The 13,480-nt window shown below is 35.4% G+C and overlaps 1 protein-coding gene and 2 pseudogenes across 1 annotated transcript; all 3 read right to left on the minus strand.

Annotated features, from left to right (window-relative positions):
* Window positions 1–698: 698 nt before the first annotated feature.
* On the minus strand, window positions 699–4,446 carry LOC112034309 (pentatricopeptide repeat-containing protein At5g01110-like; annotated as a pseudogene).
* A 1,550-nt stretch (window positions 4,447–5,996) lies between these two features.
* Window positions 5,997–7,107, minus strand: LOC136066203 (pentatricopeptide repeat-containing protein At5g01110-like; annotated as a pseudogene).
* A 2,703-nt stretch (window positions 7,108–9,810) lies between these two features.
* Window positions 9,811–11,010, minus strand: LOC112034310 (putative F-box protein At5g55150). The gene has a single exon (XM_024067127.2). The coding sequence runs from the start codon at window positions 11,008–11,010 to the stop codon at window positions 9,811–9,813; it is 1,200 nt and encodes a 399-aa protein (XP_023922895.2).
* Between the last annotated feature and the right edge of the window lie 2,470 nt (window positions 11,011–13,480).

A 13,480-nucleotide genomic window follows, 5' to 3' on the forward strand; every position in this document is an offset into this window, starting at 1 on the left:
AAAAACAAAACTACTAGTACAAGCTAGAGTTACAAAAATTTGAACTTGGAACTTGAACAAAAAAACATAGAAATTTGAACTAAGGCACTACTATTTCATTTAAAGACAAAAGTACATTGACAAAAGAGAATATCAACCACAACAGAGTTTTTAAGAACTCTTTCAACTAAAACTACTACTAATAAAATTGCTAAGAAAACCATCTAAAATGAACATTTGTTCTTTAATAGTAGAATTACAAAGATAACATTCAATGCCTTGCATTCTTCCATTTGTTTTACAATCTTCAACAAGATTATCTTTCCAAGCACTCCAAGCATTAGAAGACTCAATATAACTGACAATATCTCCATCAAGGCCTTGACCACCACTAACCTCATCAACCGCCATTTCAAATGGGTCAATAGGCATCTCTCTCATAATATGATTGTGAAGAAGACAACATGCAGTAATAATCCTACACTGTGTATTGACAGGATAGAAAGACTTAGTCCTAATAATTTCCCATCGACCTTTGAGTAGCCCTAAACATTGCTCTATGACATTTCTAGCTAAAGAGTACTATATTGAAGTACTCCTATGGACTGTTAGGCTATTGCCTTTGCCTCCATTCATTCAAATGATAACGTTCTGCTCAAGTGGGTGAAAATTCCATACTAAATGTGATTGAGAGAAATCCCTCTAGAACACATATCAACTCATAACTCCTTAGCTTTCTCCATATCACCCACTTTGCAAAATCATCAATTAATGTATTGTATGTCACCATGTCAAGTTTGAGATTCCTTTTGAGTCATTGTCTCAAACAAGTTAAGTGCTCTATTCATATTCCCATCCTTACAATACCCATAAATGAAAGTGGTGGAAGTGTAGAAATCAAAAACACATCCCTTTCTACCATCTCATTGAAGAATTGATCTGCATCAGCAAGCATCTTCTCCCTACACGACCTATTCAAAATGGTGTTGTATGTAACCAAATCCATAACACAACCCTGCTCTAGCATTTCATCCCGCATTTTCAAAGCCTTTGGCATAATGCCATTTCTACAATACCCATCTATAAGAATAGTATAAATCACATTAATCGGAACTAAGCTAGCTTTCTTCATATTTTTAAAATGCACTAATGCCTAACCGAGATGCCCATTCCTCATGAAAACTCCAATAAGTGAACTAAAGCTAAATAAATCAGGAATAACACCACGATGCAACATTTCATTAAAAATCTCTTCAGCTTCCAAAATATTATCCTTCTTACAACTCTCGATGAGCAGCATTTTGTAAGTGGTAGTATCAAGACTCAAACCATTGCACAACATCTCATCCAATACTTCCTTTGCTCTGGCATACATTTCCTTCTTACATAAACCATTTATGATAGCATTGTAATTGACAAGGCCTAGTTTCAACCCCTTTCCTAGCATTAAGTTCACTACTTCAAAAGCTTCATCTAATAGCCTTTCGCTACAATATGCATTGATTAGTGTATTATAAGTTACAATACCTAGAACCAACCCCCCCCCCCTTCCCTTTTTCTTCCATTTTCAGAGCATCTAACATTCAAATCAATCTCACTTGTAACAACTTCCCCATACATTTCTCATTTTTTTTTATAGGTAATCAAAAGAAATATTATTAATGAAAAAAGTAGGAAAAATGCAAGTTGGTTGTGATGATGAACAACAGGAAATGAGAAAAAAAAAAAAACCAACAACAAGAAGAAAGAAATCCAGAAATTATTCTAAGTGAATGCATAAACTCAGGCAAAGAGGAACAATTAATAAAATCCTAGCAATGAGACCAATCAAAAAGACTATGCTGGCAAAGAACAAATAACTCTTCCAACATCTTCTCAGTGTCCTCAAAAGAGCAGCATTTTCATTCCAACCATACAATCAACATCAAACAACTTGGGATCAAATTCCAAACGTTTGAAGTATGATTCCTAAGCCATTGATGCCAACAAAAAAGTAAACCCACCACTGAGTCTGACATGACCCAATACATGCCAAAGACCTGAAGCATATAAATCCATAATATATGTATAAAGGACAATGATGAAGTAAGTGGTCCACCGATTCCCATCACAACGACACAAACGATATTGATTTTCCAAAGAACATCTCCTAAGCATGAGATTATCTAGAGTAAGAATCTGAACATGAGCAACTATCCACGAAAACAAAGCCACTCGCTTAGGAATCTTAGGCCCTGTTTGGTTTATTTTTTTTGTTCACTCATCACTCTTCACTCAATTTTTATCACCCATCACTCATCACTGATCACTGATCACTCTTCACTCAAAAATACCCCAATTTTTATAACTTAGTTTGGTGGGCTGTTTGGGTGAAATATTTCAGTGGGTTTTTCAATTCATTAACTCACTTTACGTCTGTCACTAGGTCCCACAAAAATCAATTCCAAACACAGGTGCACAGAACGGTCACAAGCCTACCCGCGTTGGCTCTCTCTCTCCTCTTCACGCCCTTTCCATAACAAGGCACTCTGTTCCCAACTTCAACACTCTCTGAGCACACAACAACGTCTCCACTCTCTCACACCGAGCATCCGATTTTCAAACCCTCACTCCGCCTCTCATTTTCTGCCTTTCACTTCTCCAGCTCCACTGCGTTAGATCCCTCCATTATGAAGAGGGCTAAAGGTGGTTTCAGACGTTCCTCTGTCGTTACTCATCTCGAACTCCAGAAACCCAAACGAAGGAATCCAGTCTCCCAACCTACTGTCTAAAGTGAGAAATGTGCATTAAATCAATATCATTACCAAAGGCAGACATTGTACAAAAATTTCCATAACACACTCGGTACAGCAATATTTTTTTTTCCCAAGCCAGAGGCAGAGCAAATCAGACATTGTTCACTCACCATGGCTGTAACAGAGGAACAAACCCAAAAACTTCTAAAATATACAAAATTAAAAACATTGAACGGTTTTAGACCCCTTAAAACACACAGATTGCGTAGCCTAGATTAATTAGCCAAGTTGTTACTTAGTCAAATTAAGCAATTCTAGGTTAAAACAATCCAAACAATCATATCAAGATATAATGCAGCGGAAAATAAATAACACAAGATATGATCACCCAGGAAACCACACGGTAAAAACCTGGGGAGGATTTGACCCACCGATCCTCAAGGCTAACCTGAATTCACTATGAAAGAATTGAAGTTCGTACAAAAGGACTACAAGCTCCCCGCTCGACTTCACCCCCCCCCCCCCCCTTCCCTTTTTCTTCCATTTTCAGAACATCTAACATTCAAATCAATCCCACTTGTAACAACTTCCCCATACATTTCTCATTTTTTTTTTATAGGTAATCAAAAGAAATATTATTAATGAAAAAAAGTAGGAAAAATGCAAGTTGGTTGTGATGATGAACAACAGGAAATGAGAAAAAAAAAACCAACAACAAGAAGAAAGAAATCCAGAAATTATTCTAAGTGAATGCATAAACTCAGGCAAAGAGGAACAATTAATAAAATCCTAGCAATGAGACCAATCAAAAAGACTATGCTGGCAAAGAACAAATAACTCTTCCAACATCTTCTCAGTGTCCTCAAAAGAGTAGCATTTTCATTCCAACCATACAATCAACATCAAACAACTTGGGATCAAATTCCAAACGTTTGAAGTATGATTCCTAAGCCATTGATGCCAACAAGAAAGTAAACCCACCACTGAGTCTGACATGACCTAATACATGCCAAAGACCTGAAGCATATAAATCCATAATATATGTATAAAGGACAATGATGAAGTAAGTGGTCCATCGATTCCCATCACAACGACACAAACGATATTGATTTTCCAAAGAACATCTCCTAAGCATGAGATTATCTAGAGTAAGAATCTGAACATGAGCAACTATCCACAAAAACAAAGCCACTCGCTTAGGAATCTTAGATTTCCAAGTGAACAAAGACTTCTGGGCATCCTGAATCTCATGGTAGAAAGACTAGATGTCAAACCTATCATTACCTTTGAGACACCAACTAAGAGCATCACTTCTTGTACCTAGGGGAATGTGAGATTGGATAAATTCAAGAAGAGAATAAGATGCAGCAAGCTCCCAATCTTGAAACTCCCTATAAAATCTCAATCCCAAACTCTAACATTTTCCCCCTCCGAAAGCCACACAATCTTAGAAATACAAGCTTTCTTGTCAGGTGAACACATGTAGAGTTCGAGATATAGGGAGATTTAAGGATATCATCACCAATCCACTTGTCATGCCAAAAATGGATATGGGTACCATCACCCACTACGAACGACAAATGCTTAGAAGAGTTGTCCCACCCTTCATGAATACTACGCCATAGGTCACATCCATGAGCCCCCTTGCAAACTTTAGTGCTCCACCCCTCTTGATCATCTCCATATTTAGTGTTGATAACTCTCTACCAGAGATGGGTAACTTCATATCCATATCTCCATACTCATTTCCTTAATAGGGCTTGGTTAAAAGACACCACATTTCTTATCCCCAAATTGCCCACCTCAATGGGTAAACACACCTTTTTCCAAGCCATCAAAGGGTATTTGAAGCAACCCTTTGAAGACCCCAAAGAAAATTCCTTTGGATACTTTCCAATGTTGCAGCCACAACCTTAGGAATGCTGAACAGAGATAAATAGTATGTTGGGAGACTTGAGAGGGTGCTCTTCAGTAACGTTAGCCTACCACCCTTAGATAAATAGAGATGCTTCCACACTAATAGATTCTTCTCCATCTTCTCCAAAATAGTATTCCAAATAGAAGATGTCTTAAACGAAGTTCCTAAAGGCATCCCAAAATATTTCAAAGTAAATTGCCCATTCTACACCGAAGAATATTAGCCAAGACATTTACTTTATTCACCTTCCCAACAAGTACATTCTCAATTTTCCCAACATTAACTTTCAACCCCGTAAAAGCTTGAAAACAAGACAAAGCCAACCTTATGGAAAAAAGCTATTCGCTAGAAGCATCACAAAATAAAATAGTGTGATTCGCAAACAACAAATGGAAATACGCACACCGATAGAATTCATTGCTCCCACTTGAAAATCCTAAATAAGATCACCCTCCTCAGTTTTCCTCAAAAGTTTGCTCAAGGCCTCCATTATCAAAAGAAACAAAAGGGAGATAGTGGATCAACTTGACACAAACCGCGTGAGCTTCCAAAAAAACCTTTAGGGGAGCCATTTATCAGGAAGAAAAACAAATATAAGTAATACAAGCCTTAATTCTCCCGTTCCATTTCACCCCAAAACCCATCTAACCCTACGTATAAAACAAAGCATCCAAATTCACATGGTCATATCCTTTTTCAAAATCAAGCTTGCAAACCACACCCGGTTAACGGCTCTTCAACCTACTATCTTGATACTCATTAGCAATAAGCACTAAATCTAGAATTTTTCTTCCACCAACAAAGGAATTTTGAGACTCAGAAATGAGATTCTCCAACACTACCCTCGATTTGTTAGCCAACACCTTTGATAGAGACTTATACACACTACCCACCAAACTAATAGAGTGAAAATCTTTAATATTAACAGCATTACTCTTCTTAGGAATTAAAGTGAGAAAATAAGCATTCATAGACTGGTCTAACATAGAGTGTCGATGAAAGTGTTCAAAAAAATCCATAACATCCTTTTCCACAACACCCCAGCATTTTTGAAAAAAGCCATGGTGAACCCATCTGGACTAGGGGATTTATCCCCATTCTCTCTCTAAGGACAACCTCTCTTCATCCACAATACATGTAAAATCTAACCCATCCATAGTAAGGCACCCTCACTTCGGTTTCCTCATACAACTTTTGGTAATAATGAACTACCTGAGATCGCACATCAGACTCATCACATAAAGAACACCATCCACCTTAATCCTCTTAATTTGGTTAGCTCTTCTATGTGAGTTTGCTAACCTATGAAAGAATTGAGTATTGTTGTCGCCCTCCTTCACATACAGGACACGAGACTTTTGTCTCTAGAAAGTCTCCTCCAAAGAAGCCAAGTGTTCCATGTAACTTTTGATCTGAATACAACGATTATGATCCTCATTCGAAAGGCCTAGCAACTCTTCTCTTGCATCTAAACCCAATAATTCAACAGCCAAATCAACTCACCCTACCTTCACAAGCCCACCAAGAGGACAATTACAAGCATTGATAGAAACACAAAATCCTTTACTTCTAAACATGCAAAACACCTCAGGCCCTTCTCTTAATTTCCTAGCTTGCACATAAGTCCTAATTAACAAATCAAAGACCAATGAACTCCACTCCAAATTTTTGCACATAGAAACCAAAGACTCGATGATCTCACTTATCTGATAGACTCCGACAACACACCAATACATGAACCATTGCACTCAAAGATTGTCAAGAATGTTTTAAGTTTTGACATTTCAACACAATTAAGTCAACAAATTTCTAACCCAATTGAAAATTTTCACGGTAGGGACAAAGAACTTCAACTACACCTAAAGATGTTCAACTGAAAGAGATAGTTATGGAAAGAATTGGGATTACCCTGCATTAAGCTGAAAAGAATCTTTTCCACCAAGAAGGAATCTGACACAAAAGGAGTAGAGGGTTTTGAGGTCACGGTTGGAGTCAGGTTTGGAAGAGAAGAGTGGGTGTGAGGACTGTGAGAATAAGCTTAGGCATGGAGTGAAGGTCAACGTTTTGTGTAGGCTGTGAAGGTTCTGACTCTGAGAGTGGGTTTTTGGAAAAGTAGCTGTTGACTCTAGAGCCGCAAAGTGCAAACAACGACAGAGGAACCAAGACCGGACTCTAGAGCCTTTTCATGTTCCTTACTTTCTTTTCGTAGTCGCCGCTTTTCCCCACTTTCTTTCTCATTTGGTTATGGAAACCCGAAACCCCTTAATTTTTTTTTTAAATTTTCCAATTGGCTCAGAAGTAACTCGAGAACTGTCAAGTAATATCACTGTTAAATGCTTGCGTAAGTCGTTTAATTACACAAACATTTGATCCATGATCACATCACTTCACTCACTGCGATCATTCATTAAAAAACGACAAACTTTTACGCAGGCCATAAACCGTCCTCCTTTTCTTCGAACTTGTGACCGCCATTTGTAAACAAAATATATGTTGAGCATTCATTCATAATAAATTATAGATTGTAACAAAAGCTTAATCTGTTAGAAAAATTGGAATTTAATCATCTACCATTGTTCTAACACAACACAACACAATGATACCTCTTAAAACAATGTTGAAGCGTTTATCAAACTGTTCAATTGTCCAAAGACAAAAGAAAAACTGCTTTGTCATTTATCACAAGTAACACAACTTCAATACACTATAGAAAACATTCATGATAAAATTCTTTGTGCAGTAAAAAATATTGGTCCATTTGGATTGAAGGGGAGGGAGGGGGAGTAGAGTGAGTAAAATTGGTCCAAAATTAGCTTATTTTCAAATAACTCTACTCTACTCCCCTTCACTCTTCCTTTCTCCCCCTCAATCCAAATAGGTCCTATAAGTCTACACTAATCCCAGTGAGCTACAAAATGATTGTATAATTAGACAATAAGAAAGAAAATCAAAACCAACTGAGATTCTCAAAAGATTTACTCTCTCCATTCAATGATATCAAAAAAATATAAATGGCATACAAGTATATGGTCACATAACATATCAACAAGGCAACTGAGAAAAGGAAAATACAACACATATGTTCAGACCCACAAAATTTTTTTGCTTTAGTTTTCATTGAACAAGTTTGAAGCTTCAATTTTTAAAAGCAAGTAAAATCAACATATGCTAGATTCATTTTAAAGAAAAAAGAAGAGAAAAATAGACTGAATGGGAGAAGATATTTCACAGTGAATATCTGAGATTCATAACCAATGCTTACCTAAGATTTTGGAGGCTAAGACAACCGGTCGCAGAGGCAGAGAGGAGACAGAGACAGACCACAAATTAATGCGTTCGGTCAGGGTGGGTTTGGTTTTTTTGAAGTTTAGTGAGTTAAAAAAAAAAATTTGATATGTCAATTTTTAAATATAAAATAAAAAGTATTTTTTATATTTGTTATTAATTTATATTATGTTATTAATGCGGTACTAATTACAGGAGTTTTTTGCATGAGTTTATGAAAATTTCTTATATTTAGAGTTGGTTTATATAGTAAAGCCAAGAAAGATGATGCATATAACGAGTAAATCTTTGAAAATGGTTGACCATAAAAATTGAATATATTAGCTTGCTTTTGAAGCCAAAAGCATGATCAGGACAACAAACAGGGAAAAATCTTATTATTTAGATTTAAATTTGAGAGAGAGAGAACAGTATATTCCATCAATTAATTAAAATTAGTCTGGTATAATTATCTATATATATATATATATATATATAAAAGATAATCGAAGTACATGAAGCAAGCAGGGATATACAAGATAAAAAGAATAAGCAAAACCCAATATTTCTAGACATGAAATATTTGAAAATTCATAAATTATTAGTAAAAGCTCAAATTGAAAAGACTTTGTGGGTTCGATCAATAATAAGAGTTGTCAAGACAAGCAATCTTTGCATAGCATTCTTTTCCCATGTACTAAGATTTGCTTTTTGTTTTTTTGTATAATTTCCATTTTTCAATGCCATAAGCCTTATAAATTTAGTAGCTCTACAAGTTTAATTTCCATTTTTCAATGCCAAAAGCCTTGTAAATTTAGTAGCTCTATAAGTTAGCACCTCCTAGTATTAACAATGGAGACATCTTAGCTTCAAATCGCCTAACCTAACTATCGAATTATCAAAAAAATAACTGATTTTTTTTTTTTTTTAATTTTTTTTATGATAGTTATGGTTACAAATTGCCACAGAAGCTCCTATCTGATACATAGAAAGCATAAGGATTCTTCTCCTGAAAAAAAAAAGAAAAAGTCAAGAGTTTCATTGCTATTTAATTCATAAAGCACAAATACTATCCTATAAGCAATTCTCCATAAACTAAGGCCACGAATCCAAAAGTTCCATTCTGTAATAACGAATAAGTCAGTTTTCTTTTCCCACACTTTTCTTAGTAACCAAACAGGCTACCGAGATCAGAAGAAAAACACACATTATTAGGAAGCTTATTTTCCATTTGTTGAAGCTATTGAGGCCAGATTGTTCCCTCTGGGACTGTCATCATTTCCACCTCCATTACTAAGCCTCAAATTCAAAGACCGTGAGTGGAATAGAAGGTTTTGAAGAGCAAGGGTACAATTCAAAATGAAAGAAAGGAGTTTCATTTGGAAAATCATAATGGAATATTCAGAGGCGGAAAATGACTGTTTTTAAACAGTTTTGGACCCCTAAAATAATAATAATAAAAAATTTAGAATATAAAAGTATATAGAATAATAGAATTAAAGAAGACAATGATAATTGAGTTATTCAAAGATGTAATTGTATTAATTATGATAATTCACATATTGAAATAATAGCAAGAACAAAAGGAATCTATAATCTATAATATACTCCTATCCTATGTATATATATAGACAATCTAGATGCATCATCATATTACAAAAAATAATAATAATAATTGAAGAGAACCTGTAGAAAATAGCAATTAACATTAAAAAAGTATTATTACAAAAACAAATAATTAAATAATAGCAATTAAAATGGAAAAATTATTATTAGATAAATGGATTGCATAGATGTAATTTTACAACCTCTGAGTTCACAAAATACAAGCTTGTCTAAAAACCAATAATTTTACCCACTTTCATAATTTTTTGTTTTTAATTTAAACCAACAAATGCGTTGCACAGATGTAGGTTAAATATACCAAAGTGGGGTAGAAAAGTAGGATAAGGATTCGACTGGGTAAGGCATACTAGTGTCTCTATCTTCCATGCTAAATACACCCATGTCGTACCCTCCACCATTCGCCCCATAAAATTCAAAATTGTCATCAGTAAAATTGATACAGTTAGCTTTGCATCCATTGAAGCTTGATGCTGACAAAGATACCGATGAGTTGTTACCCACAAACAATGCTCTATCACCCAAACTGTGAACCTTGACATATTTATATTTATATTTGCTTCCTGCTTGAGTACACCTTTTTAACTTTAGAACTGTGAACCCAATTGTCACATAGGGATCATTATCGATCACTTCTTCTTGATCTTCATCTCCGTAAGAGTAAAGATGACCACCTCGCACGCGTGAAACCAACAAAAGACCTCCGGATGATTCAACAATATACTTTTTGATAACATCGCGGGTTCCCTTCGGACGTGGCGCAACAACTGTAGCTCCTACCTTTTGGTTATCATCAATGCGACAAGCTAAAAGTTCATCAGAGCAACAAGCAAATACTTCGCCATGAACATCTACAGCATAAAATATTCCCTTGTAGAATGCAATGTCATCATAACATTGAGTAGGACTTTCTATATCAATCCAAGCTTTATATCCTGGTCTAGTGAAGGCTAATGTTCTAACTTCGCCATATATTTCCATAATTATGCAATCAGGATCATATTGATGAGTTTCTGAGTTCCACGGACTCCTTGACAAAACACACTTAAAAACAAAAATACTACGAAGATCTTCAGGCTCCATTTCATACGGGAATTGACGGCAAAAGGTAGGCTGAGGTGGAAGACTTATTAGATGTTTAGAAAATGGATGAAAGAGATTAATCTGTAAATCGGTGCCAATAGTGAGCAACCATCCAAAAGATATTCCAAAGCATTTTCTTCCAACAAGCTCAGGCAAGTTGAAATCATAAGTTTTAGCATCTGATAAGTTGAAAAAGCCACGCGTTTGACTTTCTTTATTGCCTTGTTCTCTTTCTTCAGCAAGCATAATCCAAGGACATTTAGGAGGTAATGGTGGTTTTTCAAATGAATTAACAACTGATTGCCATGACTTGCAGACAACACCAAAAATGAAGATATCATCAAAGAAAGATAGTCGGCAGATTATTTCATAGAGGATAAGATGCGGAAGATCGGCCCAATTGCACATTTTAATAGTAGGTTTGTTATGCTGTAATCGGCTGAAAAACAATACAGGGGGAAAAAAAATTAGAATAGGTAATTTCTTAATACTGAAAGTGATGTATGGAGCAAGAAATTAAACACAGTTCATGACCTGTACAAGTGCTTGCAGATGGCAGTTAAGAATTAAGGATTTTTTTTCCCCAAGAAATATAAAAAATAAAAACTAACATAGAGCATATAATTTGATAGACAAAAGATTTTATTTTTCATGAACACAAAAGCAGAAAAAGATGAAATTTTATTTATTTATAATATTTCATAGGCACTGACTATATATTGTTGTAAGATCAAAAAGACATGTTTGTAGGATGAATAGAACACTAACGTAGTAACGTCTATTAACCCATCTACTTATATATAATAAAAAAATAAAATAAAAAATCTATTAACCGATCAAAAAATAAACCATGCCGTTTAGTTTCTGAGAAAAACAGAGAATAGGAATAGATACGTTTACCTCTGTGTACTGTTTTTGTCGGAGAGCTGAACGAGAGAGAGAGAGTCTTTGTTGGAGCTCAAAGTTCCTATGGCTTCTGTTCCGGAACGGTACTTGGCTTAGAATTATATACTGACACACGAACACAGACTGTGACTCTTAACTGCGTTAGGTTTAGGAATAAGAATATAAGCTGAACTAAACTTTGATGAAGTAATAATTAAAAAAGCCCAGATCCAAAGTGGAAGTTGGGCCACGTTTTATGCTGTGTTTAGTCTAAAAATAAAATCCTAAGAATAATCGGAATTCTTATTACTGAATCTAGACTGGATTGTATGGCATAATTACCCGGCTATGGTCACGTGTAGTTTTAGCTTAAATTCTTATTCTTAACGCAGTTAGAGTGACCGTCGACTTGGCTTAGAATTATATACTGACACACGAACACAGACTGTGACTCTTAACTGCGTTAGGTTTAGGAATAAGAATATAAGCTGAACTAAACTTTGATGAAGTAATAATTAAAAAAGCCCAGATCCAAAGTGGAAGTTGGGCCACGTTTTATGCTGTGTTTAGTCTAAAAATAAAATCCTAAGAATAATCGGAATTCTTATTACTGAATCTAGACTGGATTGTATGGCATAATTACCCGGCTATGGTCACGTGTAGTTTTAGCTTAAATTCTTATTCTTAACGCAGTTAGAGTGACCGTCGGTCTATACCAGTCTCATCACACTTTTTTTCTCAATTTTTTTTTTGGTTAAACCTAATATTTAGAGGAATTTTTGAATTACATATAAGTCCAATCTAGAAAGAAGAATCCTCTTAGGATATTGTTCAAAGCCAGACTCCTAAAAAAGCCTCTCCGTCTCTCTCTCTCTGGTTCAACTCTCTTAAAAAAAAGAAGTCACACACAGGAAAACGTTTTCTTTCTCAGTAACTAAATAATATGGTTGATTTGAGGCTCTGTTATGTTATGTTATGTTATGTTATGTTACTATATGTTAGTGTTCTATTCATCCTACAAACATGTCTTTTTGATCTTACAAAAATAGTCCGTGCCTTTTTCTTCATGAAAAATCAATTCTTTTACAGGTTTAATTTCTTGTTCCACAATTTACACGTTTTCGCTAGGAATTATTTTCTTTATATTCTTGTTGTTGTGGGGTAGACTGCAGTATTTGGTGTTCACCTGTCTATGTAAGTATGTTCTAAATTTTTTTCCTCCTGGTTTGTTCATTATTGTTTTTCGCAGCCTATTACAGCATAACCAACCTATTAAGATGTCTTGCTGGGCTGATCTTCCACAATTTATTCTCGATGATATAATCTTGTGACTATCTTTCTTTGATGATATCTTCGTTGTTGGTGCCGTCCGCAAGTCGTGGCAATCAGTTGTTAATTCATTGAAAAAACCTCCATTACCTCCTAAATGTCCTTGGATTATGCTTTCTAAAGAAAGAGAACAAGGCAATAAAGAAAGTCAGACACGTAGCCTCTTCAACTTATCACATACTAAAATCTACAATTTCAACTTCCCTGAGCTTGTTGGAAGAAAATGCTTAGGAACACCTTTTGGATGGTTGCTCACTATCGGCGCCGATTTACAAATTAATCTCCTTCATCTTTTCTCTAAATATCTAATAAGTCTTCCACCTCAACCTACCTTTTGCCGTCAATACACACCAGAAGTTGAGCCTAAACATCTTTTGTTCCTAAATGTGTTTTGTCAAGGAGTCCGTGGAACTCAATAACTAATGAATATGATCGTGATTGCATAATCATGGCAATATGTGGTGAAATTAGAACATTGGCCTTCACTAGACCAGGATATAAAGCTTGGATAGACATAGAAAGTCCTTCTCGAGCTTATGATGACATTGCATTCTACAAGGGAAAATTTCATGCCGTAGACTGTCATGGTGAAGTTTTTGTTTGTTGCATCAATGATAAGCAAAAGGTAGGAGCAAAAGCTGTTGCGCCACGTCCAAAGGGAACT

Source organism: Quercus suber, unplaced genomic scaffold (genome assembly GCF_002906115.3).
Source record: "Quercus suber isolate HL8 unplaced genomic scaffold, Cork oak 2.0 scaffold_28, whole genome shotgun sequence".
In the NCBI taxonomy this organism is placed as follows: Eukaryota; Viridiplantae; Streptophyta; class Magnoliopsida; order Fagales; family Fagaceae; genus Quercus; species Quercus suber.

Bases quoted from the DNA above. Each gene is read 5' to 3' on its own strand.
- LOC112034310 (XM_024067127.2), bottom strand. From the start codon at position 11,010: ATGTGCAATTGGGCCGATCTTCCGCATCTTATCCTCTATGAAATAATC.